Consider the following 25,115-nt stretch of genomic DNA (forward strand, 5'->3'; position numbering starts at 1 on the left):
TTTTGTTAAAATTTTTATTACAAAGAATCTGTAAAAAAAAAAAAAACAGACAACATGCTTTTACAAAGTATTAGGACATGGTATATTGACATCGTTAAATTGTGAACATTAAGCTAAAGCATAAAACCCAAGTGTGCCAATATACACTTAGCTCAGCGACCCATGCACGGAGGGATGGAGCAGTGGCTTACACGCTGCGCTACGAACTCAACGGCCCGAGTTCGAGATCAGGCCGCGGCGGAGTGGTCGGCGATTATCTGAACCGGTCCTTGCCTGCCCCATTCACAACCCCGTGACCAACGTGGCATGGAGAGGCCTTCAAAGGTCGATTGATATTTTTTTTTTCCACAAGACCATAGAAGTGACAGCTGTTATGATTGAGTCGAGGATACCGATTGCATTGCCATGGCATCTCATTGTTGAAGATGCTGAAATTGTTGATGAAGCAAGCTAGCTTTGCATCGCCATTATCCATTTCGTTGACTTAAGAGAGTATTGTGAAATCATCAATGCACATCTGGATGAGTCTCCCCATGCTATCGATTATGGGGTTTGTACGACCATATTTCACCATGCTGATGAGTGTGGATTAGCGAAGAGAAGTGGGTAGGGGCGAGGTGGGGGCCACCGATGTCAACCGCAGGGGCGGAGCCACAGGGGGGGCTGGGGGGGGGCTCAGCCCCCCCTGAAATTTTGGGAAAGTCGGTAATCGAGATAACCGGATATCCGGCTGCTGAAAAATGCTGCAGGCTGCCACCTTGTGCTGCCCTGCAGGCTGCCACCTTGTGCTGCCCTGCAGGCTGCTTGAGCGGCAGCCTTTCGAACTTATCGAACTTATTAGCCACACCAGCGGCTCCGACATATTAATAAACTCCGCGTTCAAATCCAATAAAATGTGTTTTATACATTTGTGGCGCCCATTGGAAAACATTACACTGGATATCTCAGAATATTGAAGTCAGCCCCCACAAAGTCAAAATCCTGGCTCCGCCCCTGGTCAACCATGAACGGGTATCGAACCGAGGTAACCGGATTCATATTGCACAGCGCGAAACACTGGGCCATCGCTCCACCCGAATTATTATTTAGTGGTTCAGAAATGTGCTCCACTGTGCATTCCCTGACAAGTCAGCTGGACTAAAGTTTTACCTTCCCTTCGGAGGAAGAAGTTATTCACGTATTAATCCCATTATATTAACACCGAATACAACTAATCCATCCAAAACTTGCTTTACTGTATATAAATGTCTATTTTATACAATGCACCGCTGATGTACTCATCAAAGCGAGAGCACTTTATTGGCGCCGACTGCACCGAACTGCCCTTCTGCCCGCTTCGCGCCCGAGTAAAAATATCCAATCTATTGGCACTCCCCAATAAAGTGCAGGGGCGTTGCCGTCGGCTTTGCTTCAAATTCCACGAAAGGCCAATAAAGTCTCTCGCCCTGGAAGAAGGCCCCCTTCTTGGCTCCATCTCAAAATGTAAGTGTTTTTTTTTATATCAAAAACGTAAACCTCGAGATCACCGTGAAGTATATATATAACAGAGGCCTTATCAATCCACCAGTGTTGTCAGTCATGCGGGTTAGCTTGACCACACTTCACCGCACTGGTCAGTGTGAGTTGGTGAAAGGGAGCCCAGGACCGGTTCAGATATCACTCACCACTGACGTTAGCCATGGCCAGGAGACAAATTCAAGTCGCCAGGTTCACTGCGCACAGTGTACGACCCACACCACCAGACCACTTCTCCCACCAAACAAGACCTATGCATAGCGTACACGTTTTTTAAATGATGGGCAAGTCTCTGAAATCTCCCCCCCCCCCCCACTTCTGCCCACCCAGCAGTATACATGGGTACATTTAAACTGTCGATCGACATGCCATGTTTGGTGGGGAAAATCGTGGGTACTCCCACCTCTTGCAAAACATCTATTCAGCTTGGAGAGCAAGCCAAACTACCCTCCGAGTGGCTCTCTAGAGCTCTGACGAGTGGAGGCCTCACCGCCAACAGTGGAACGAGCAAGCAAGAGCATGCCTGCACCTTTACATTTCATGTCTTTTATATAATTGCTCTCTCTGGGAATTAAAATTCTCAATTTCGTGGCAAGCTCACATTAATTTACAGCTCAAAAGAGGATGTGGTACTTGGGATTATCTTGTATTTTTCTTTCCTCTCCAGGTAACCACTCGGCTTAACGAAGTCGCGCCAAATTTATCATGAACCACCCAAGAGAAGCACTGTAGATTTTTTTTTTTTTTCAAACACCCAACAATCCTAGGAATGTTTAAAATCGGCTAAACTCCTGACGAGTTCAATCACGCCTGGCGCTACACCACAGCCCCGTCTCTCCACCACGCGGCGCCGCGTCTCCGCGCGTTCCCAGCGGCAGGGGCGTGAGCAAGCGTGCACACGGCACGACAGCGTGGGCCATGGAAGCCGACCACCGCACACTTTCACCAAAAGCTCCGTCGGGCTTTTTCGGGTGTGGGCGTTCCAACTTTCCCGCAACGTTTCCATCGCTTGGTCTAGCCACGTTGTCAGAAACATTGTAAACGGAACGTTGAGAAAGCCTAGCGGACCAGCAGACTTGGAATGGGGGCAGTTTGTGCGGAAAGGACAGACCGGTGGTTATTTCCACAGCTGCCAAGAGTCGTTTTTGAGAGGCATCTGCAAAGAGGTATTTATTTCTTACCAACGTCAAAGCTAAAGGTGCAGCCCTGATATTATTTGCTTACGCCACCTGCTGGCAGAGGAACTTCCACTACGAAGAGCTCGAGGCCCTTTTAAAGAGGTTATCGGGCCTACTCTTCCATGTTCACCAGACGACTTGGAGGTGAGAGTACCCCTTCGCTTTAACCCACCACACACGACCTGCAGGTTCGCCTGTGGTGATGTACCCAATTCCTACTGACGAGTGGACACGATTTGAAGAAACGATCCGGCGAGTTCCGGATGCTGCCGTGGCCGAATGTTCGGCACACCGTGTGTTCTAAGTTTGAGCTTAAACAACTCGCAAAAAAATCTCTTTTATTCCAGCGTCATAGCTTGAATAGATACGAAAATTTTGGAGGGGGGGGGGAAACACTTCACGGCTAAAGTTATTGTCTTAAAATTCTCGACAACGGTTTGTACACGTACGCAGGCCAGCGAATCGTAACGGAATAAAAGGAGCTACCGCACCCGTAGACCGCTCCCCGTCGCCTTTCCCCTCGCGAAGGGGCGGCAAGAGCAGGCGAGCGAAGCGCGCGGGGGTGCGGTGCCGCCCCCCCCGCCCCCCCCGTTCGGCTTCCTACGGCAGCACTCCTGGCCCTCGGCGGCGCTTGCCCCCCACCGTCGCGGCTTCACGGTGCGATGAAAGAAAGGGCCGCGCTCGCTCGCGGCTGGCAGCGCTCGCACTCACGCAGCAGCCGCTCGAGACGCCGGCAGAGAGAGTGCTCCTTGCCGTGCGTCATGCACATCATTTGAAAGGCCTGGCGGGGGCGGTGGTAGGGGAACAAAACGGGGGGGGGGGGGGGGGGGTCAGGGAGAGAGGGAGAGAGGAAGTCTGTGAACAGGAAGGCAAGGACTGAGCACACCGGCATTTCAAAGTGTGTATCAAAAAATAAAATAATCCATCCCACCTCGAACCGATATGACCTAAGCACTATGCGCGTGCTTTCTGCGGGAGAATGTCATCGCGCACAGGAAAGCCTCGGCACGACGAGTGAAAACTGCTCGGCCACCTTGACGCGTTGCCACTGTCGGGCTTTTGATGCTGGACGCTGCCGCGGCGCTACTGCCAGCGCGCTCGACTATTGCCAATCCAAGCCAGAGGTTCGATCTCCCGGCGTGGCGCTTGAAACAGCGGTGGCAAGTTTCTTAACCCCCACCCCCCGCCTCCCCTCCCACCGCCCGCAGCTGTGGGCCCCAGCATTATAAAGGGGGTGTAGCAACACAGCGTATCGGCAGGTGGTGGGGTAAAATGTGGGCAGCTCCCGACAGCTTTCCGAGATGACTGGCCGCCAGTGTTGATTGCTAGGTCAACATATCCCCTTAGAGGGGGCCTCTCCAAGGTGCCCTCCAGTGGAGGAGGAGCTTCTGCCAACAGCGGCATGAGCACAGCAATTTAGAGGGCTGCCCCTTTACCTTGCTTTGCCTTTTCACCCTCGGCGATGCCTGTGTACTTCCAAGCAACAAGCAGCGACTGTGAGAATAATCATTAACATTTACACAAGGCAGATTGGTTGTTCTACGCATTAGGAAAGGTGAACCCCTTTTGTTGCTGTAATTACTGGACCGAGGCATTTTTCTTCCCACATAAAATAAGAATTGCAAACCTTTAGTGTTAATGTCAAATAATTTGATCAGGGAGGTAAACAGCACTTGCACTGCTGCATCACCGTGCTTGTGGATCTTTCTAATTTGACCGTTAAGGGTTTAGGTAACTTTGGCAGCTGGTACAATAACAATGCACTTGCCACCTGCTTTAGAAATGCAAATCAATCTGGTATGCACAGCTCAGGTTTGCAATGTCTGGTTTTTAAATTTAACGTTCAATCAGCGGCTTGCAACAAAGCGTTGTAAACGTCCGATTCGCTGATGGCAAATTTAATTAATTTTCAAGTGGAGATACAAAATTGACTTGCACTTAGATTTACTTCTATCCAAAATGGTCCACGCCAATGCATACTGAGTTTGAATACGAGCATTGCTTTTTCTGACAATCAGGACCGCAATCTTTTTAGATAACAGTGCTTTTGCCAAGAACAACCCGGCAACATTTTTTATTAAATAAGCGTGACTGCTGATGAGACTGAGAAGGTCGAAACTGGTCCAGCATTTGCCTCGCTTAAACAAATGCTGCTGGAACTAAAAATATGTCTTTATTAATATGTGGAGACGCAGAACGGAGTTTTGATCGTGCATGCTTTTTACCCAAAATGCTCCAAGAGACGAGGCAAAATGACTTTGTACTCAACAAAGCAACACTTTTCTCTTCCAAATTGTCACCGATGTAATCGCAGAAGTATTGTTATGTACACTTAAAAAAATAAAAAGCAGACCAGACACAAATACTGATGATGCTCTGCTTGAGCACCATGGTGGTGAGCTGTTAACTACCTCGCCTAATATACAGGAGTTCGTAGGTTCGATTACACCAATGATGCCTGTATGTTTGGAGTTTGCATGTCCCCCATGGTCGTGTAGATTTTTCTGCGGGTCATCCGGTTTTTCCCTCCAGTTAGAATCAACGCGCGTTTAGAGTATTTGGCTGCTAGAAATTTCCACATGATAAGCCACTTCGTTGGGTTATCATTTGTGGCCAGGTCTCTTCTGAAAATGAGCTACTGTAATTACAATAAGTAGCTCAGTAGGCCTTACCTGGTAAAATAAGTAGTTTAGATTTTAGTTTGCTACAGCTCACTTTGCATTCAGCATGAACACTGAAGGGTGTTTACAATGCAAGGCAGAGAGAAACGGGCTGCAGCATCAACTCTCTGTTTGTACCTCCTTGAACGTGACGAATGCATTCTGCGACTGATGGAGATAATTTTCCAGTTTCCCTATCTTCATCAGCTGCACAGCTAACTGCGGATGTGCTTGCCGGTAATATTGCCTGCATTTCCACACACACACACGCACACACGTAGCCACATTGCTGAGCAAACTTCGGCAGAAAAAGTGCTGCAGAATATCACATTTTCAAGATAATTTATGTTGTATTCTAGTACAGAAAAGTATGTAGGATCCCACATAACCATTGCGATTTACGTAATATCTACCTTGAATACACGCACATTTATAAATAGGACTTGACGCAAAACAGTTCTATGAATACGCACCACTGAATAGTTTAAATGTTAATATAAGGTAAACGTTCACACGGTGATACTGGTTAACTGTTGTCAGATTGCTCTCCAACACACCGGTATGCTGAAGCAGTAATAAACTGCAACGTTTGTTCACGTGACAATTTTTTTTTAATCAGCTGCGTCAGGCAGAGGAGGGATGACGACACACATTTTATTTACGTGATCCGACCCAAACAAAACAGCGACGAATCATAATATTGGTCGCAAAATCCTACGCCGTGAGAAAATCCCCGACTGGACAGCACACCTGATGTAACAAAAGCACACCCCCCTCCCATTCTCACCGAAGCACCAGGTCTGTAGGGGAAACACATTTTTACTGTTGTCGAAAAAAAAAATTCTATTCCACGATGGACTTCTGTCGGCATTGCATCTCGTCGCAGCAGCATCTTGCTACAACAGCATCTCACGTGCTCTCACACCACTGTGGACCAATGGCTTCAAGCGGATGCTCTTGCCACAGTTGAATTTGGCAATCGCCTGCTTGTCATTTCCGAAAATGACAAGCAGGCGATCATCTCATCATCATCATTTTGTTGTTGTTACAAGAGGTGCAAATTGCAGCTGTAGACAAATGCACTGTTCCTACCGAGGAGACGGGAGCGATGAAAGCGGCTCGAGCGCAGGTGCTAGGGTCAAATTATTGATGGCATCCTCAGGCGCGTGAACGACGGTGGCCGACCGCGGAGGCCCTCCCGCGGCAGTGGGTCGACCGTGGTTAACGTCGACGACGGCGACGTTGCCATACGCGTGAATTCAAGTGTTGTATTTTGTTGCACGAGAATAGAAGAGCAGTGCATTTTGGGTTTAAATATTGTATTGTCATAAAGTGATATTTTAACTGAATCGCACAACTCAACAATCGTGTGGTCACCTGTTGCTACACTGGTGTGGGGGAAGGTGAAGGTTCTGGCCCCACTCTCCCAAAGGCACGTGGTGCCCATATCCAAAATAAAACCCAAACCTAAAACCCAAACCATATACAGCAGCATTCATGTAGCCGAGTTATCATTACATTCAATCTCAGTAGCCAAGCAGGGTTGGGCCTAGTTAGTGCTTGAATTGGTAAACCAGCAATTCCATTTTATTAGGAAGCCACTGGAGCTATGCACTTTTAAATATAAACTGAAAACTAGAACTGCTTTTTTGCATTTAGTCATCCTTCCCCCACACCTCCGATTGACGCGGTTGGCTACGTGTACTGTGCGAAAGTGCAACATACATATATACATACGACAGAAATCCGTGACAATTTAAACAAATTCTTCTTCGAGAACAAATATCGGCAACTTTATCAACGGGCACACGACGGACGGCCAAAACATAACTACAACCAAAACCAAAACCACCTGTAGAAGGGCACGGCCTCCCGCGCAGAACTCAGTGCCTTGCTCCACTGATGGGTGTCAATGTAGGCGCTGCACACGTAGTCGAGCAACTTGAGGTACTGCACGTTGCTGCTGGGGACCTGCGCAGCCGCTGCCTTTTGCAGCATGGCCTCGCACAGCACCAGAGCCTCCTGCTGACCTGCCATCACCACCACGAGCAGCAGAATCTTGATTTATACTGCACGAGGAATCCGATGAGCTATAAAGCCCCTTTTCCACAGATGTCCAGTAGAGGCGGGTCAGAGAGTTACAACAAAATAATAGGAAAACACTACGGGAGTGCAAAGTATAGGAAGGGTAAACGTCACTAAAAAAAACTAAAACTAGTTTTATTTTACCAGGAATAGCTCACCGAGCTATAAGCTTCTTTTTCAGAAGTGACCCCACCACAAATGATAGCTCAAAGAAGTGGCTTATCAAGTCACGACGCACCACGAGCACACGCAGAGAGCCGTGCGTTCGTATAACCCCCCAAAAGAATCACGCGCATAGACAAAGAGAAAGATCAGAATGATGGTTGTATTTTCTTTTACACAATGCGCTGCGGAAACACAAAACGAGTGTGTATGGCATTGCTTACTGTGCTGAACGGCGACCCATTTTATGCACAGTGCTCTTGCAAATAAAGTATGGTAATCTGGCAGCATTGGTTTAACAAGAATGGCTCGGCCAATGAGACCCAGAAGATCAGAATCAGTAGAGGGCTTGCTCGCTTGCTTAAACAAACGTAGCTGGATAACATTGGTCTGCAAAGGTTGATGGATTATAACGTTCTAATTTACACGTGGAAACACAGGAGTTCTGTGTACAGATGCGTTTACCGATGCTGCTGTAAGCTCAGCTGAGAGCGTGGTTGGCGTTTTGTTTCGAAATGGAAAAATGAAGACAACGTACTGACATCAGCGTTTGCTTTATCGATTTTCAACATGAGGCTTCGAATGGCTTCAACTACGTCCTTGTCACCATTCTCCATGTCCGTATCCTGCAATGAAATAAACAGATGTAGGGAATTTAATAAAATTAATCACAACAAATGATGATTACGGGGGCACAGCGGGGAGCAGTGGTTCACGCACCGCGCTTTGAACCCAACGACCATTCCTGCCCATGGCTGACATCGGTGGCAAGTGACATCTGAACTGCTCTTGGACAACCGTTGCCGCCCCCCGCACTCCCAGCAGACCAACGTCACCTCCACTCACACCGACCACACGCCGTGAAGCGTGGCCAAATAACCCCCACGGGATGGGGGGAGGCCTTCATCCAGCAATGGATTCAAAAGGAGCTCAAAACTACCACTGTTCATTTTAATTGCATCTCAAGGTCTGCTTTACGATGTTGACCAGGCACAAGAAAGGCTTCATATAATGCACTTGTGCAATGAAAATGGGAGGTACACGACAGTTTACTGCAAATCCTGCATATTAAGTATGGCACGTGAACAAAAATGGTCTTCATTGGTAATGACAGTATGTTGTTATTAAAATTAACAAACTCAGTACGTTTGGTATTGCCACCATTCACGTAGCGCAACGGCCGTCACGGAGGACGGCGCCGCACACGTTTCACAGTCTGCAGTAGCTTCACAGTTGGGGGAAAAGTGTTGCCATGTGTAGTCCCAATACGTCTGTGCCCCTACGCCCACTGTCGGAGCCGAGAAACCACGCAGCTCCGCGACGTCAAACCGCACCGCGGAGAGCTTGCGGCACCACATGCCGGCGGACGCCGGCGCTACGGCCACGGAGATCGCGCGGCCCGGTGAAAGCGACGTCGCGTGCGGAAACTCACCCCCAGGCCTTGCTCGCAAAGGCTGCACTGGCAGGTGAAATAGTAGCGCCGCAGCAGCTCCTGCCTGCGCGTGCGGCTCGGAGACAGCGTGTCGATGTAGCTTATGCAGAGCTGTGGACGCGCAGTGGGAGACCACGGTGAAACGATCGCAGGGAGGCACAGCAAGTCGACAACACAGCAAGTCAACAAGACCTGAATTTTGTTTTAAAGCTTTCGTGACTGCAGTAATTCATATTCTTAGCTCTTTCGGTAAAGTCACGTTGAAGGGAAACAATAACATAATAAAATATATATATAAAACAATAAAAATTCTCACGACGTTTCGACCATAACACAAACGGTCATCATCAGGTGTGTCGGTTTGCATAAATTTGTTTATTTTTAAACGGTGTATTTATTTATATATTTTTAAAAACGCCAGCGCAACGCGCAGCGATTTGGCAGTTTATTTAGGACTAGTCCATCATAGAGAGAAATAGATGGACTAGTCCTTCTAAATAAACTGCCAAATCGCTTCGCATGGCGCTGACGTTTTTTTATAAATAAATACACCGTTTAAAAATAATTAAATTTATGCAAACCGACACACCTGATGATGACCGTTTGTGTTATGGTCGAAACGTCGTGAGAATTTTTATTCTTTTATATATATTTTATTATTTTATTGTTTCCCTTCAACGTGACTTTACCGAAAGAGCTAAGAATATCAACAAGACCTGTTTTTATCCTAGGTGGTTGTATGTTGAACTTCTTTTGCTCCGTGCATAGCCAAGCGTGAAAATCGGAGGTCCGCCGGGGAAGGACAATGAAACGCAAAAAATTGCATCGCTTCAGTAGCTTCACAATGAAATGTAATTAGTGGTTACCATTTCAAGCAGTAAACTAGGCTAAACCCTGCTTGGCTACCGAGATCAAATGAGATAAGGGCGGACCTCTGGAAGATTTTGTCATAGGCTATGTTGCTACATTCTATCACAGCAAAACGTGTAGGCCCTGTAACTGCTTCCTCAAGGCACGACCTGGCAGAAGGGTCTCCCCCGTCAGAGGTTTGTTTAACCTATAGTTTCTTCCCACGCTGGGCAGACGTCTTGGAAACTGTGGGAAAACCCACACTCTACCCCACCCACACGCAGCTGCCGATCTACGAAATGTCCGTGCACTCATTTATACCGCTAAGCGGACAGAGGGCAGGAGGATTTAAAAATAAAGTGGCCATTTTTGTTCAACCGTCTCACCACGAGACCAAACCGCCGAAGCAAGTCCGGTATTTGTGAACCTTTCCACAATGGCAGCGTGCCATTCGCTACACTGCATAATAAAATACGACTCAAAATTCCCAAACACATGGCCCATATCGATCCAAGTACCTCTTCTCCTGCCGGAATGTCCCGCATTGCTCGCAGAAGCATCATCGAGCCCTCGAAGACGACCACGCAGCTCGGGTCGCAGCTGTGGTTCAGCAGAGACAAACTGCCAGCCGCACAGACACGCACACACGCACGCACGCACGCACACACGCACACACGCACACACACACGCACGCACACACGCACGCACGCACGCACACACGCACACAACACATGCCGTGACTGATACAGGGCTTCCATCCCAGGGAAGACAACGCACTCGGATTTTGCTGTTTCCTCCGCTCAAGAGAAACGGCGCACTTCACATTAAGCTAGTCTTGGCCAGCACTGCCTCCCCCCTCCCCCCACAAAGTGCCGTTTTCAATTCATTTTAATCTATAGGATAAATCAACGGACCATTTTTTTTGTCGAGGCGCCACTTGAGAAACAACTGTATATTTCGCACTGATAAGGACACTAAGGGCATTCTGTTTTGTCTTTCTGATATACGGCCTTTCTCTTTGTTGTACGACGCACAACGTCACTTCATTTCTCTCCCCACCGGAACCCCACACTGCCCCTTTCTACCGCGATTCCTCATCAGAAACAAACCACCGTGCCACCGTTTATAGACACGCTACTTCGAAATGATATTCGAATTCGAGTTCGCAAAGAAAAATAGCAAAATCCCCTATGACATTCAGCAAACTATAAAAAAAATAAATACGATGTTTTTATTATTATGAGTGGAAAATCCATTGCTCTGCATCGGAAAATATGAGGCACCTGTCATTTTCACTCCTCTCACAATCTTCCTGTACTCAGAGCACTAAAAGTAACCTGATTTTTTATGTAATGAGAAATGCCAAGATAATGTTAGGTTGTTTTTGTATATTCTCTATTCTTCACATATTCCGGTGACAGAATTACATTGAGAGGAACACGAATTGAAATGATAAATGTTAATTAACCGTTGTTAAGTCTTCTGTATTTGTGTCCCGCTCTCTTCGGTGTTGTTATCTATCGTCTTCCAAACTTCTTCTCCCGCCGTTTCAAGTCAATGTTTATTTGTTACACGGAAAATCCCGTTTAGCCAGTTACCCGGCTAGCTTGTGTGGCAACCGCCCACAGTCACTAACAATAGTTACTGTTGAGAGGGTGGAGAAGCAGCCAGCGAGGAACCAGCCAGGAAATTCTCGTTGTAGACTCGTTTTAAATGGTAGTATATTCCCCATATATGAAAAGCCAGCGCGTGTGATATTCACTGCTGAAACAAACCTCGGGTAAATTGCGACACCGAGATCTTGAAATTCGCCGTCGCACACCGAAAAACTGTTGCAGGTTATCTGGGAAGGCGAAACAATGGGCAAGGAGCAATGAACACAACAAAGCGCTCTCCCCATTCGGAACCACCACCCTGGGACGCCGCAAGGCGATGCAGGCGGCCACCGACAATGTTGGCGGGACATAACGAGCATCGCGGGGAGAACAGCGGCGCATCGCACAGGCGCCAAACAACGCACGGCGCTGCCGAGGGAAGGTGCTATCCGATTAATTCTGTGCCTTTCAATGACCTTCTGATGCGCCCCTATTGGGTTTTCCATTAGCACCTTCCCGTCATGTACGCGTTTTCCAGATGGCCACATTTCCATTTGGATTAGGCTGCGAATGACGTGTCCCAAGAATTAAAATTTCAAATAAAACAAAGCACGTTTGCATATTAAATTGTCATCATCTGACCAATTTTTAGAATCGTCTTTTCTTAACATTTAACGTTTATTTATTTGTTTCTTTGCTCACTACCTTTAATGTCATTTTATTGTATTGACAGAACGCCTCGCTTGAAATGGAACATCTATAATTGCATGGGACGGATGTCTCTAAGGATTAGTGTTCGCTTTGCTGGCGGGAGGTCCCGAGTTCGAACCCAACCGCATAACTCAGGTTTTTCCTTGCGTCACAACAGAATGCCTCTCATTCTGCCACAGCATTATTAATAAATCATCATCACTCTCATAATCCATATGCCAAGCAGCATTTGCATACAACATACAAAATTCATATTTATGGTCTCACCAAATATTTAGCACACAACAATTCCACCCCAGGTTAGCCATGGCTTTAAATATGTAAGCGGTAAAGGTGCAGCCCTGCAATTGGTTGCTCACACCCCTGCTGGAAGAAGGGGCCTCTGCTAGAGGCAGCTCTAAAGTATTTCTATCTCGGATTTATTTGGCCTACTCTTCCACAAAAGTCAGACGCGTTCTGGAGTACCCATCCTTTACCCCACCACACATGACCAGCTGATGGACTAACTCTGTAGCCGTGTATATAGTGCTGGGTGGACAGGGGGTGGTGGGACGTGGCCATGTAGTAGTGCATTCGCCACCTTCTGCAGAGGTTCAGGGTTGAAATCCACCTGTCATCCTGATTAACATGGCAGGTATAATAATAATATGCATAACACCACTATGCACCATGTGCTTCACAATGGATGTTAAAGATTCCCCCCGACGTAGTTTGCAAGAGTAGGCATTTGTTTGGCAGCGTCAGGGGGGCCAACTTCTAAAATGACACTGCCAATTTACGAAATTGGGATAACACACAGCAATCATCGCCCACAAGTGGCAGACGAATCCCCGCTTTCAGGCAGATGCCGCGTCATCTTGTGCCGAGTTATCTTGTGCCCGCAGGGGCAGTTGCCACTGTGGGTGCCCTTTGAAATGTTTCATTTGAGACGAGAGGTAAAGCACTCCTGGCATCCCGGGAGATTCAAACCAGATTGCAAATCAAGCATACCCCCCCCCCCCCCCCCCCCCACCTTAACACCGTGGCAGCAAGCCACATTTTATTTAAGTAAGGTAAAGACACATTTTGGCGTGGAGTTTTCTCACTGGTAAAGGGTGCTGTGGGATAGCGGGCCTGGGCGTGCGTGCCTGCTGCACCTTGCCGAGCAGCTGCATGACGTTGTCGGCAGGAAGCAGGCTGCCCCAGTCCAGGTCTTCCCCCTCCAGGTACATTCGCAGGGTGTTGGCAAGCAGTGCCAGGCCGTTCCGCATCTGTTCACTCATCTGGTCAGTGTCTGCATGGCACATGCACAGCAAAAGTGTGCTTCGTTTCAGCAAGTTGAAGTTCAACGTCGCATATCCGACCTCGCCGAGCACTCATATGTTGACAATAATAATAATAAATTGGCGCATTTGGTAAATCAGGCAATGAAGGAAGGTGCTATGTTTCACGGAGTCCGCAGTAGTTTCACAGTGGAGTGAGGGGGGAGGCAATATTGATGTGCATAAACCCAATTGTCCAGAGCGAGCAATCACAACCAACCATTCCATACTCAATTCAAGGCTTCTGTCCGCTGTCAGGGTCAGGTCATGGTCTCAAAAAAAATCAAACTTGCATCTTAGAAGGGGTAAAATGTTCTGCTCGTATTTGGTGTATTGATTAGCCCCATTCTGGAGTTAGAAGTGGAATGACAGACTTATTTCCATCAATCAATAGTTGTACGCCATATTCACGGGTGAGTAGTTATGTAGGCGGGGAGGTATGCATGTAGGCAGACAGCCAGGTACGGAGATAATTAGAAATGTAACAGCCAAGGAGCCGTAAGCCAAATAAAGACATTAGTCAAATCTTGACTTAAAGCTTTCGTGACTGCAGGAATTCATATTTTTGGCGTCTTTCGGTAAAGCCAAGTAGATAGAAAAATAATAATAAGAAGAATCACAATATCACCAGTAAAAAAGAATCACAATATCACTAGTGGAAAATAATCACAATATCACTAGTGAATAATAATAAAAATAATCACAATATCATTAGTGATAATCACAATATCACTAGTGATAGTGATTATTTTTTATTATTTTTAACATTTTAATTACTTGTACCGATTCAAATAATAATAAAAATAATCACAATATCACTAGTGATAGTGATAATCACAACATCACTAGTGATGGTGATTATTTTTATTATTATTTTTCTATCTACTTTGCTTTACCGAAAGACCCAAAGAATACACATTAGTCAACAAACGAAGGCGATGAAGGAAGAGAAACAAGGCACAGTGCACCACTTACGAGATTGCAGTTGCTGCAGTGAGTAGAACTCCTCTGATGGGCATGGCTTTGAATTCAGCCGAGCCTGAATAAAAAAAAAACTAATTAAGTTTTCACATTTTAATTACTTGTACCGATTCGAATGTTGGCATAAAGATTAGTTGCTCGTATGCAAAAGTACACCAGCACGTAACCAGTTAATTTATAATAATTTTTGAAAAACCCCATACTACATTTACATATTTTGGAGAAGGGATTTAATTGTTGGGTATATAATAAAATAATATATTTTTCCCCCCGATAGATAATGGATGTCGTGTATGAATTAATCAATTGCCTTGAGTCTAAATCTGTTCACAACCTGAAGGCAGGATCACAATAATGCTTGACTTAGCATTATATGAGTGAAAAATAATGATCCAGCAAACTTATACTTAACATTACCAGCTTGATACAAAGTGCAATTTCATAATCATCAGCAGCGATGATCAATCCACTGCTGAATGAAGGTCTTCCCATCCCACGAGCAGCCCTCATGACCCTTGTGATATAATAATCCACTGAGCACATGCACACAAGCTGATTTCATCACTCCATCTCCTCGGGGGTCGAAATCTCGGCCGCATACCATTCCGTTCCTTGGCTGCCACTCCGTTATCATTCGTGTCTATTGGTCACCATTTCTTCTCTATGATGTGTTCTGCCCATGGCCGTGTACTTTGATTTACAGTTTCAATATCGTAATTAACCCGTGTATGTTCTCCCAAAGCAAACGTTCACCCTTCCGTCTTTCAAAGTAATACCAAAGTGCAATGTCGTAATAAAACATTCAGTTTGTTACCAAAAGCATGCCCACGAAATTGCTAATGTATATTTTTTTCACTCTCACACCCCACTACTGCCCAGCTTGCTACGGCTCTGTAGCATGGAAAAAGAACACAATCAATACTGATTTTCAGTACTAAAAGAACAAGCAGGTTGATCATAACGTCACCAGAAATTGCATCGACTCATAATTTGTGTCTGCTTACATATCAGTACTGTTGTCATCCGACATCGCTCTCATGTTTTTGCAATGCTTAATTTTGTAATTGTACTTTGATCAGCCTAAAAATAATCTGCCCAAACCAACTTTGTGCTGCACAAAATTTAATATTTAACATTTATTTCACCTAAATTTGTTTGTGCAATATATTAGATTTTTCATATAACACGGTTGTTTTAAATTTCGATTTAAAGCTTTCGTGACTGCAGGGATTCATCTTCTTGGTTCTTTCGGTAAAAGTCACATAGAATGGAAATAAAATAATAAAAATAAAACGTTTCGGCCACAACACAAGTAGCCTTCTTCACCTGAGAATTTAATTTTATTATGCTTTATTTTTATTATTTTATTTCAATTCTACGTGACTTTACCGAAAGAATCAATAAGACGGTTGTTTTAGCTTTTGTTCCGATGTCTATATGCTTCAATGCTTACTGCATTTTCTTTGTTTTTATATTTGCGAATTTGGTGACCAGGTAACTTTGCCGGTGAAACTATCCTGGCCCCTCTCTAAAAGCCTCACTTCTGATTAAACAAAATAAAATGGGAGACACTTGAAACAAGAACTGCAGTTGGCACACCATTCGTACTCCACCACCTTCCGACAAGAAGCATTAACCACAATGCTCTGCCGTGCCTCGCAATTCGTAGATCGACACAATTTCGGGGTTGCAATTCAACTCGATGGACAGGCTATATCAGCGGCGTCACGGCGGACGCCGCAAGCGATCACCACGTGAACTCGTTGCGTGCAGCAGATTCAAATCCAACGTCAATTCTTGCACGCCTCATTTGCTGCCAAACGTCGGAAAGTAATCCGATAATTTTAACAAGCAATAAAAACCGGACTAAATACCATAACCCCTTCGCAGCACAACCCACATCGCAGAGCCGACTGTCACACACGTGTTTTGTGCGATCCGTTGTTGTTGTTGTTGTTGTTTTCTCGGGGCCATCCCCGCACGACAGCGAGCGCGCTGGTGCCCGGCGCTTACCAGCTTGAAGAGAATCCGTGCCACCAGGCGCACCATGTCCGTGGGGATGTTTGGAGCGACTTTCTTGAGGCAGCGGCATTCAGATTTGTGCTCCGTCCAAGCGCCTTTCTGAAACCAGGAAACCAAACATCAACACATGGCGATCCTGGCCAGCTGGCTTAAAAAAAAAACGTACACTAAAAAATGACCACAGATGCGACTGAATGCCTTATTTATTGAATTACGCAGTGCGACGTTAAGCCATTGCAGTCGTCGACACAACAGGCAAAGGTGCAGCCCTGCAATTGCTTGCTGGTGGAAAGGCCTCGATTAAAGGGAGCTCGAGAGAACCACTGGAGTATTTTGACAAACTTCCACGCTGGCCAGATGCCTTGCAGAGGCCGGGAGGACCCACACTGTCCACTGGTATCCGGTGGGGTAAAGTGTACATGGTATTTAATAATGGACAAGTGGCCATACAACACAATCTATTAATCATATAGAATCGCAAAACTACACAAACTCTCAAATGAAGGCCTCGTGATTAGCAGACCTCAACAGTGGTATGTAGCTCCTGGATAATTGCCATACGCAAGAGGTACTTCAATTGCAAATGACTTGGGATATTTTTGTTTCGTAAAGCGCAACCCAAAAACCTCTGGACATTACACATTCCAGGCTACAAAGTACCACAAAGTTGTAATAAATATCTACAATACTTTAATTGTCAATTAGATGCATGAAAATATTTGCCTATTAAATATGAAACTAAGATAATAAGTAATGATTTCACAAAACTAAATGTGGTAAACATGTTTACTTGTAGGAACCTCCTGGTTACACCAGCCCACAGGGGATTATTGTGTCGGTCCGTCCGTCGTGCATTCACAAATGGGAGGGGTGGGGCTGGGTGGGGAGGGGCTGGGTGGGGAGGGAGGGGCTGGGTGGGGAGGGGCTGGGTGGGGAGGGAGGGGCTGGGTGGGGAGGTGGGGAAGGGCTGGGTGGGGAGGGTGGGGAGGGGCTGGGTGTGGAGGGTGGGGTGGGGCTGGGTGGGGAGGGAGGGGCTGGGTGGGGAGAGGAGGGTGGGGAGGGGCTGGGTGTGGAGGGTGGGGTGGGGCTGGGTGGGGAGGGAGGGGCTGGGTGGGGAGAGGAGGGTGGGGAGGGGCTGGGTGGGGAGGGTGGGGAGGGTGGGGAGGGGCTGGGTGGGGGGTGGGAGGGGTGAGGCTGGGTGGGGAGGGGCTGGTCACCCCGTGGTGCCCTTATAAAACTCAACGTTTAACCTACTCACGTCGGCTTGTGCCCGCCCTCACAGTCGGGAATATTTGCGGAATACACCACGTGGTGCCGCCGTTGACCCTGGCCATTGACCGAACAACCCAACGTTCCTACCAGCTCCCTCTGCAGGAATGTGTTTTTACAACAAGGCCAACTGAAAATAACCAATTTTATTATTATTTTATCCCAAAATTACAAATTAAGTGACAATCTGGCAAAGTGAATTCAGCAGACATTGGGACTTTATATAGTTCCGACATTTAAAATGCCAAGTGGTATATCGTATTTTGTGGGAACGCTGAATGTGTGTGATTCATGTGCGACTGCCAAAAAAATGTGAGCCTCAACAATTTCTAAACCATTTGTGCCTTTACAGCACAAATGCCCAAGATTGATATATAATAGATGCTCTTTATACTGACCAAGGCCGTCACATAATGGTGAAAAATACAGCCTCGATCATTTGAATAAACTTGTCGTTTTCCTTTTTTACAAAGCGTATTGGTCACTGGGTGCATAAGGAAAAGTGCTTTCCTCATTCCATATCTCGTAACGCCGAGCATTCTACCCAGGCCGAGTTTTCACCCAATTAGCTGAAAAACGCAGGTGATTTTCAATGGCAACAGAGAGGCAGCCTCATCACGCCCACTGTGTTATTTCCCATGCTATCCCATTGATGGCTGGGCTTTCTCGTTAATTTGCGTAATCTATGCGTTGACCGTTTGTTGAGCCATTGCCAAAATCAGAGAGGGGGGTGGGGGGGGCAAAGACGTTTGGACGAGGACATCTGTGCATCCTGCTGAAAAAAATGTCTTACATGACCACCATGTAACATGACCACCATGTAACTGAATGTGTTTTACACTGTGAAAAAAACATAGTCTGCAAGGACAAAGCACACCCACCACATTGCACAGCGGCCGGTGTAAAATAGCTTCTTCCGTTAAAGTCAGCCTACATGGCAGCGGTGGGCAAATTGCAGCACGTGGGCCGCATGCGGCCTGCTGTAAGCGTATTTACGGTGATGCGCAGGGTCACGATTAGTGCACAAGCACGATTTCAAGCTTGCGGCCCACTATCTGCTACACAGCAGCAGGGGTGTAAAGTTTCACCGCCCTCACAATTCAATGAATTGTCGCGCCTACGGGTTTACGAGTAGATTTATTGTAACACTGTGATGAATGGAACGGCCTCTCGTGGCTGGAGGTCACGTAAAACTTTCGCATTAAGCATGTCGTCATGAGTCACGATCAATCCACTGCTGGATAAAATCCTCCAAGCCATTGCCATCTCTCAGTTCTGTGATGTAACAATCCATCTAACACCTCCACACAATCTGATTTCAACGCTCCCCTCCCTGGATCTACATACACCGAGACGATTTTTCTCCCTTGGCTGCCATTCTGTCATTGAGTCCATTAGGCCAACAACCCTCCTAGCAATGTGTCCTTCCCATGCCCAATTACTGCGTAGTATAAAACATCTACGAACCAAGAAACACCAGCTCCTTACACTCGTGATTCGATGCATGCAATGTGAGCTTTTGAATAATTTTTTTATTGATGCAGCACTACGGCTCTAATACATACCAACGTGGGCATGTTGTGTGTAGGTCAGTCTTAGATTCATGGCTGGGACCCACGAGGCCGACAGCCCCCAATGCCCAGACCAAGGCTGGGATTTAGCTTGAGGCCAGTGTCAAGGCCGGGTGCCCTTTTCCACTGGCACGTGGGCCGTGCCGGAGCAGGCCGTCGCCGGTCACGAGGGTTGTTACTCCACTGTAGCAGCCAAGCTGTTCCGCTGACGTCATCACATGTAACGTTATGACAATGTGACGCACGTAGATGACGGCACGATATTTAATCTTCCTCACAGGATTCGGACGTCACACTCAATGAAACACATCATTAGCCCCACCCCGCCCCTGGCTCTGCTTCGGCCCGAGCCAGATTCAGAGGTCTTCCCAGGCCGGCGTGTATCACGGTTTTGCCACGGCTCAGGTTGCATGTGCCACTGGAAAAGCCGATATAAGCAAAGCCCTCTGGACCGTGCTCACACACCCAAACGAGACTTGAAGTCGAAGACTAGTCCCAAGGATCCAAGACTGGTGTAGGTGGACTAGGAATTGTCAAATTTCGATTTAAAGCTTTCGTGACTGCAGGTATTCATCTAAAAAATTCTCACGACGTTTCGGCCACAACACAAGCAGCCGTACTCAGGTGAAGAAACAGAACTGTCGGAAAGACAGCGCTCCAAATGTTGTGAGTTTTGAGTTGTGATACCTGGCAGGATGCATCACAGTAGTAGGCAAACTTGCAGTGCGAGCAACGCAACAAGCGACCGTCTTTCCTGCAGAAGAGAATCGCAGAATGTTCAGCCAAATACCATTGTACACAACAGCATCCGCATCGCTGGGTCATCAATACATTTTAAATTGTCCAAATTAATGTATTGTCTTTAAATGGGTGAGAGGCCATTGCATTTTATTTAGAGCATTGTTATGCACGATTTAAGTGATTGATGTTTATGGCATATCATTTTACCACGCGAAGGAAGTTTAAAAAAGAAAGAAATTATGCGGTGATGCCATTGAAATACCGTGTGAAATAATGTATTGCCTTTATCCGTCCACTGCTGTATGAAGTCCAGTAACAACGTTTAGTAACATGTTAGAGGAGCAGACATCTGGTGTTCGCTCGATACATCGCGGATCTCATTAACATTCGCCAAAACTACTTTAAGAGAACATTTATGGAATAAGTGACGTTTCAGTCAACTCCCCTTCTTCACAGCACATAAATCACGGCACAAATAATGTGTGCCATGAAAAAGGGGCATTGCCCAAAACGTCGCCGATATTTGTTTTCTAGTAAGACGGTGTCGATGGCCATTGTGTCAAGTTATTACAGCACCACTGCCAAACGCAGCATCACCAAATAATTCGTTTTGTCAACATTCGTGGTGCCTCTTTCTCAATGTTCTGCAGTGTTGGGAAGGGATCCACCACGCGTTCCAGCGTTTCATAGGACGTCTGCGAGGTTGTGCTACGTTGTAAAGCAAGAGGGAAGCCAAGGAAAATACAATGTTGTACTGTGCTCCTAGATATATGCTCCCCGCCTGCACCAAACGCCACTGGCGAAGCGTGGTCAAGTATGGTCAAATAACCTCAACGAACCACACGGCGTGGAGAGGCCCTTATCTAGGAGTTCACTTGACGCATCATGTTATTTATATTCAGATGCTTGTTTAATAAATAATAATACAATTTTATACAGCGTCATTCATGCTAATTGTACAAATCATATACAAAATCGCATGAAGGGCTAAATCCTACTCTTAACAATTACTGTATTAAGCAAATGAAACCTCAGAAAAATACATACAAATTAAGAAATTACATTGAATGATTTAACAACAAATAAGTTATCACAACAAAGCAATCAGTCCACGGATATCATCGTCCCTTTCAGGAGGGCCCTGCGATTGAGACTTAGGAGACCTCAAGACCTAACAAAAATAGGTGGAGAGTGGAAGTAGTGACGATAACCCGGGACGCGAATCTCCCGTGTGTCGCCTTACGAGTTTCCCACGCGGTCCGGGAGGGGACACGAGGGGGGTGGTGGATGTGATCAGCTCCACGCACGGCCGCCTTTGTATTTCCGCTAACCACTAAACTACGGCGTCTCGCACCAGACGGGACACAGAGACAAGCATCAGTTGTGCATACAGCCTACACAAGTTGTGTATACAGCCTACACAAGTTGTGTATACAGCCTACACAAGTTGTGTATACAGCCTACACAAGTTGTGTATACAGCCTACACAAGTTGTGTATACAGCCTACACAAGTTGTGTACACAGCCTACACAAGTTGTGTACAGCCTACACAAGTTGTGTACACAGCCTACACAAGTTGTGTACAGCCTACACAAGTTGTATACAGCCTACACAAGTTGTATACAGCCTACACAAGTTGTGTATACAGCCTACACAAGTTGTGTATACAGCCTACACAAGTTGTGTATACAGCCTACACAAGTTGTATACAGCCTACACAAGTTGTACACAGCCTACACAAGTTGTATACAGCCTACACAAGTTGTGCATACAGCCTACACAAGTTGTGTACAGCCTACACGAGTTGTATACAGCCTACACAAGTTGTATACAGCCTACACGAGTTGTATACAGCCTACACAAGTTGTGTATACAGCCTACACGAGTTGTATATACAGCCTACACGAGTTGTGTACAGCCTACACGAGTTGTATACAGTCTACACGAGTTGTATACAGCCTACACAAGTTGTGTATACAGCCTACACGAGTTGTGTACAGCCTACACGAGTTGTGTACAGCCTACACAAGTTGTATACAGCCTACACGAGTTGTGTACAGCCTACACGAGTTGTGTACAGCCTACACGAGTTGTGTATACAGCCTACACAAGTTGTGTATACAGCCTACACAAGTTGTGTATACAGCCTACACAAGCTGTATACAGCCTACACAAGTTGTGTATACAGCCTACACGAGTTGTGTATACAGCCTACACAAGTTGTGTATACAGCCTACACGAGTTGTGTGTACAGCCTACACGAGTTGTGTATACAGCCTACACAAGTTTTGTGTACAGCCTACACAAGTTGCGTACAGCCTACACGAGTTGTATACAGCCTACACAAGTTGTGCATACAGCCTACACAAGTTGTGCATACAACCTACACGAGCTGTATACAGCCTACACGAGCTGTATACAGCCTACACAAGTTGTCTATACAGCCTACACGAGTTGTATACAGCCTACACAAGCTGTATACAGCCTACACAAGTTGTGTATACAGCCTACACGAGTTGTATACAGCCTACACAAGCTGTATACAGCCTACACAAGTTGTGTACAGCCTACACGAGTTGTGTATACAGCCTACACAAGTTGTGTATACAGCCTACACAAGTTTTGTGTACAGCCTACACGAGTTGTGTATACAGCCTACACAAGTTGTGTATACAGCCTACACAAGTGTTGTGTACAGCCTACACAAGTTGTGTATACAGCCTACACGAGTTGTATACAGCCTACACAAGTTGTGCATACAGCCTACACAAGCTGTATACAGCCTACACAAGTTGTGTATACAGCCTACACAAGTTGTGTATACAGCCTACACAAGCTGTATACAGCCTACACAAGCTGTATACACCCTACACAAGTTGTGTATATAGCCTACACAAGTTGTAAACAGCCTACACAAGTTGTGTACAGCCTACACAAGTTGTGTATACAGCCTACACGAGTTGTGTATACAGCCTACACAAGTTGTGTATACAGCCTACACGAGTTGTGTGTACAGCCTACACGAGTTGTGTATACAGCCTACACAAGTTTTGTGTACAGCCTACACAAGTTGCGTACAGCCTACACGAGTTGTATACAGCCTACACAAGTTGTGCATACAGCCTACACAAGTTGTGCATACAACCTACACGAGCTGTATACAGCCTACACGAGCTGTATACAGCCTACACAAGCTGTATACAGCCTACACAAGTTGTGTATACAGCCTACACGAGTTGTATACAGCCTACACAAGCTGTATACAGCCTACACAAGTTGTGTACAGCCTACACGAGTTGTGTATACAGCCTACACAAGTTGTGTATACAGCCTACACAAGTTTTGTGTACAGCCTACACGAGTTGTGTATACAGCCTACACAAGTTGTATATACAGCCTACACAAGTTTTGTGTACAGCCTACACAAGTTGTGTATACAGCCTACACGAGTTGTATACAGCCTACACAAGTTGTGCATACAGCCTACACAAGCTGTATACAGCCTACACAAGTTGTGTATACAGCCTACACAAGTTGTGTATACAGCCTACACAAGTTGTGTATACAGCCTACACAAGTTGTGTATACAGCCTACACAAGTTGTATACAGCCTACACAAGCTGTATACAGCCTACACAAGTTGTGTATACAGCCTACACAAGTTGTGTATACAGCCTACACAAGTTGTGTATACAGCCTACACAAGCTGTGTATACAGCCTACACAAGCTGTGTATACAGCCTACACGAGTTGTATACAGCCTACACAAGTTGTATACAGCCTACACAAGTTGTGTATACAGCCTACACAAGCTGTATACAGCCTACACAAGTTGTATACAGCCTACACAAGTTGTATACAGCCTACACAAGTTGTGTATACAGCCTACACGAGTTGTGTACAGCCTACACAAGTTGTGTAGGCTGTATACTTGGGACGAGTGAGGCAATTAAGACCGACGCGCGAGGGTGCCGCGTGGTTCAAAGACAAAGATCCCCCGTGTAGCCTTGACAGACTTCTGGGGAAAGTGCTGTTCGCGAGCACCTATGAAGGCTACCGGCACTGTGGCACACGAGGGGGTGGGTGGCCAGCACCACGCCCGGCCGCCTTTGTCTCCCCAGTGGCGATGTTTACTACACACTGCACCGGCTACTCATTCTGAGGCTGAGTCGACCTAGGGAAGGCGCACGACCGGTCCAGATAATAGTCGTCACCGACGTCGGCCGTGAGCGGGAATCGAACTCCGTTGGCCGAGCCCGAAGCGCAGCGCGCGACCCGCACCACACTCACACACACCTCGCCAGGCAGTGGTCGCACACCGTGTCGTGGCTGCCCTTCACCACCACGCAGGCGTAGGGCTTCGAGGAGTAGATCAGTTGCCCGGGGTGGACCGCTCTCGTCGCCCGCAGCCCCTGGCCCTTGCCACCGAGGCACGAGCACCGCTCCATGCTGCACATGCTCGGCCACTGTACCGCACTGTCCGTCAGCTGTGCCCGGGCGCCATGTGCTACCCACGTGGCGCGTGGCCGAAGGGATCGTGACGTCATCACGCTCAACCAGTCCCCGCATCAGCGCGTTGTTGAGTGCCGGCGTCATGAAGCTCAAATCGCTCCCTCAGTGGGTTGATGTTTAGGACGTGACGTCATCACGTTGAGCTGTCCCTTGAGCGTGTTGCTCAATGGGCGTGACGTCACCACGTCGAGCCGTTAACAGCGTGTTGCTGTTTGGGACGTGACGTCACCACGTCGAGCCGTTGACAGCGTGTTGCTGTTTGGGACGTGACGTCATCGCGTTGAGGCATCCTTTGAGCGTGTTGCTCTAAGGATGTGACGTCATCACGTCGAGATGTTCCTTGACAGCGATTACTCTGAGTGACGTCATAACGTCGAGTCACGTCCTTTCAGCTTCTGTTGAGATTAAACAAATTATTTGGCATTTTCTAGGTTCTTTCGGTAAAGTCACGTAGAAGTAAAACAATAAAATAATAAAAATATAAAACAATAAAATTCTCACGACGTTTCGACTGCAACACAAGCAATCAT

At 46.7% G+C, this 25,115-nt stretch overlaps 1 protein-coding gene across 3 annotated transcripts; it reads right to left on the bottom strand.

Moving 5' to 3' along the window:
- On the bottom strand, positions 1-24,712 carry LOC116947374 (histone-lysine N-methyltransferase SMYD3-like). 3 transcript variants are annotated; one of them, XM_032963030.2, is made up of 12 exons: positions 24,370-24,711; positions 20,019-20,085; positions 16,483-16,590; positions 14,464-14,527; positions 13,324-13,460; positions 11,657-11,724; positions 10,400-10,502; positions 9,033-9,143; positions 8,139-8,226; positions 7,206-7,383; positions 5,492-5,600; positions 1-3,474 (listed from the first exon to the last, which is right to left on the bottom strand). In XM_032963030.2, the coding sequence occupies exons 1-12, from the start codon at positions 24,618-24,620 to the stop codon at positions 3,346-3,348; spliced, it is 1,413 nt and encodes a 470-aa protein (XP_032818921.2). In that variant the 5' UTR covers positions 24,621-24,711; the 3' UTR covers positions 1-3,345. The 3 variants fall into 3 exon arrangements, with proteins under 3 accessions (XP_032818921.2, XP_032818922.2, XP_075926568.1); XM_032963031.2 differs by lacking the exon at positions 1-3,474 and having other exon boundaries at positions 8,143-8,226; XM_076070453.1 differs by lacking the exon at positions 1-3,474 and having other exon boundaries at positions 5,568-7,383; positions 8,143-8,226; positions 24,370-24,712.
- Between the last annotated feature and the right edge of the window lie 403 nt (positions 24,713-25,115).

Source organism: Petromyzon marinus, chromosome 29 (genome assembly GCF_048934315.1).
Source record: "Petromyzon marinus isolate PM22_M1 ecotype Great Lakes invasive population chromosome 29, UKy_Petmar_22M1.pri1.0, whole genome shotgun sequence".
Taxonomy (NCBI): domain Eukaryota; kingdom Metazoa; phylum Chordata; class Hyperoartia; order Petromyzontiformes; family Petromyzontidae; genus Petromyzon; species Petromyzon marinus.

Coding starts and splice junctions, on each gene's coding strand:
- LOC116947374 (XM_032963030.2), bottom strand. CDS start 24,620: ATGACGTCACGATCCCTTCGGCCACGCGCCACGTGGGTAGCACATGGC. Junction 13,461..14,463: donor ACTGCAGCAACTGCAATCTC/GTAAGTGGTGCA, acceptor TGTGCCATGCAG/ACACTGACCAGATGAGTGAA. Junction 10,503..11,656: donor GGTGTCGCAATTTACCCGAG/GTTTGTTTCAGC, acceptor TGCGGCTGGCAG/TTTGTCTCTGCTGAACCACA.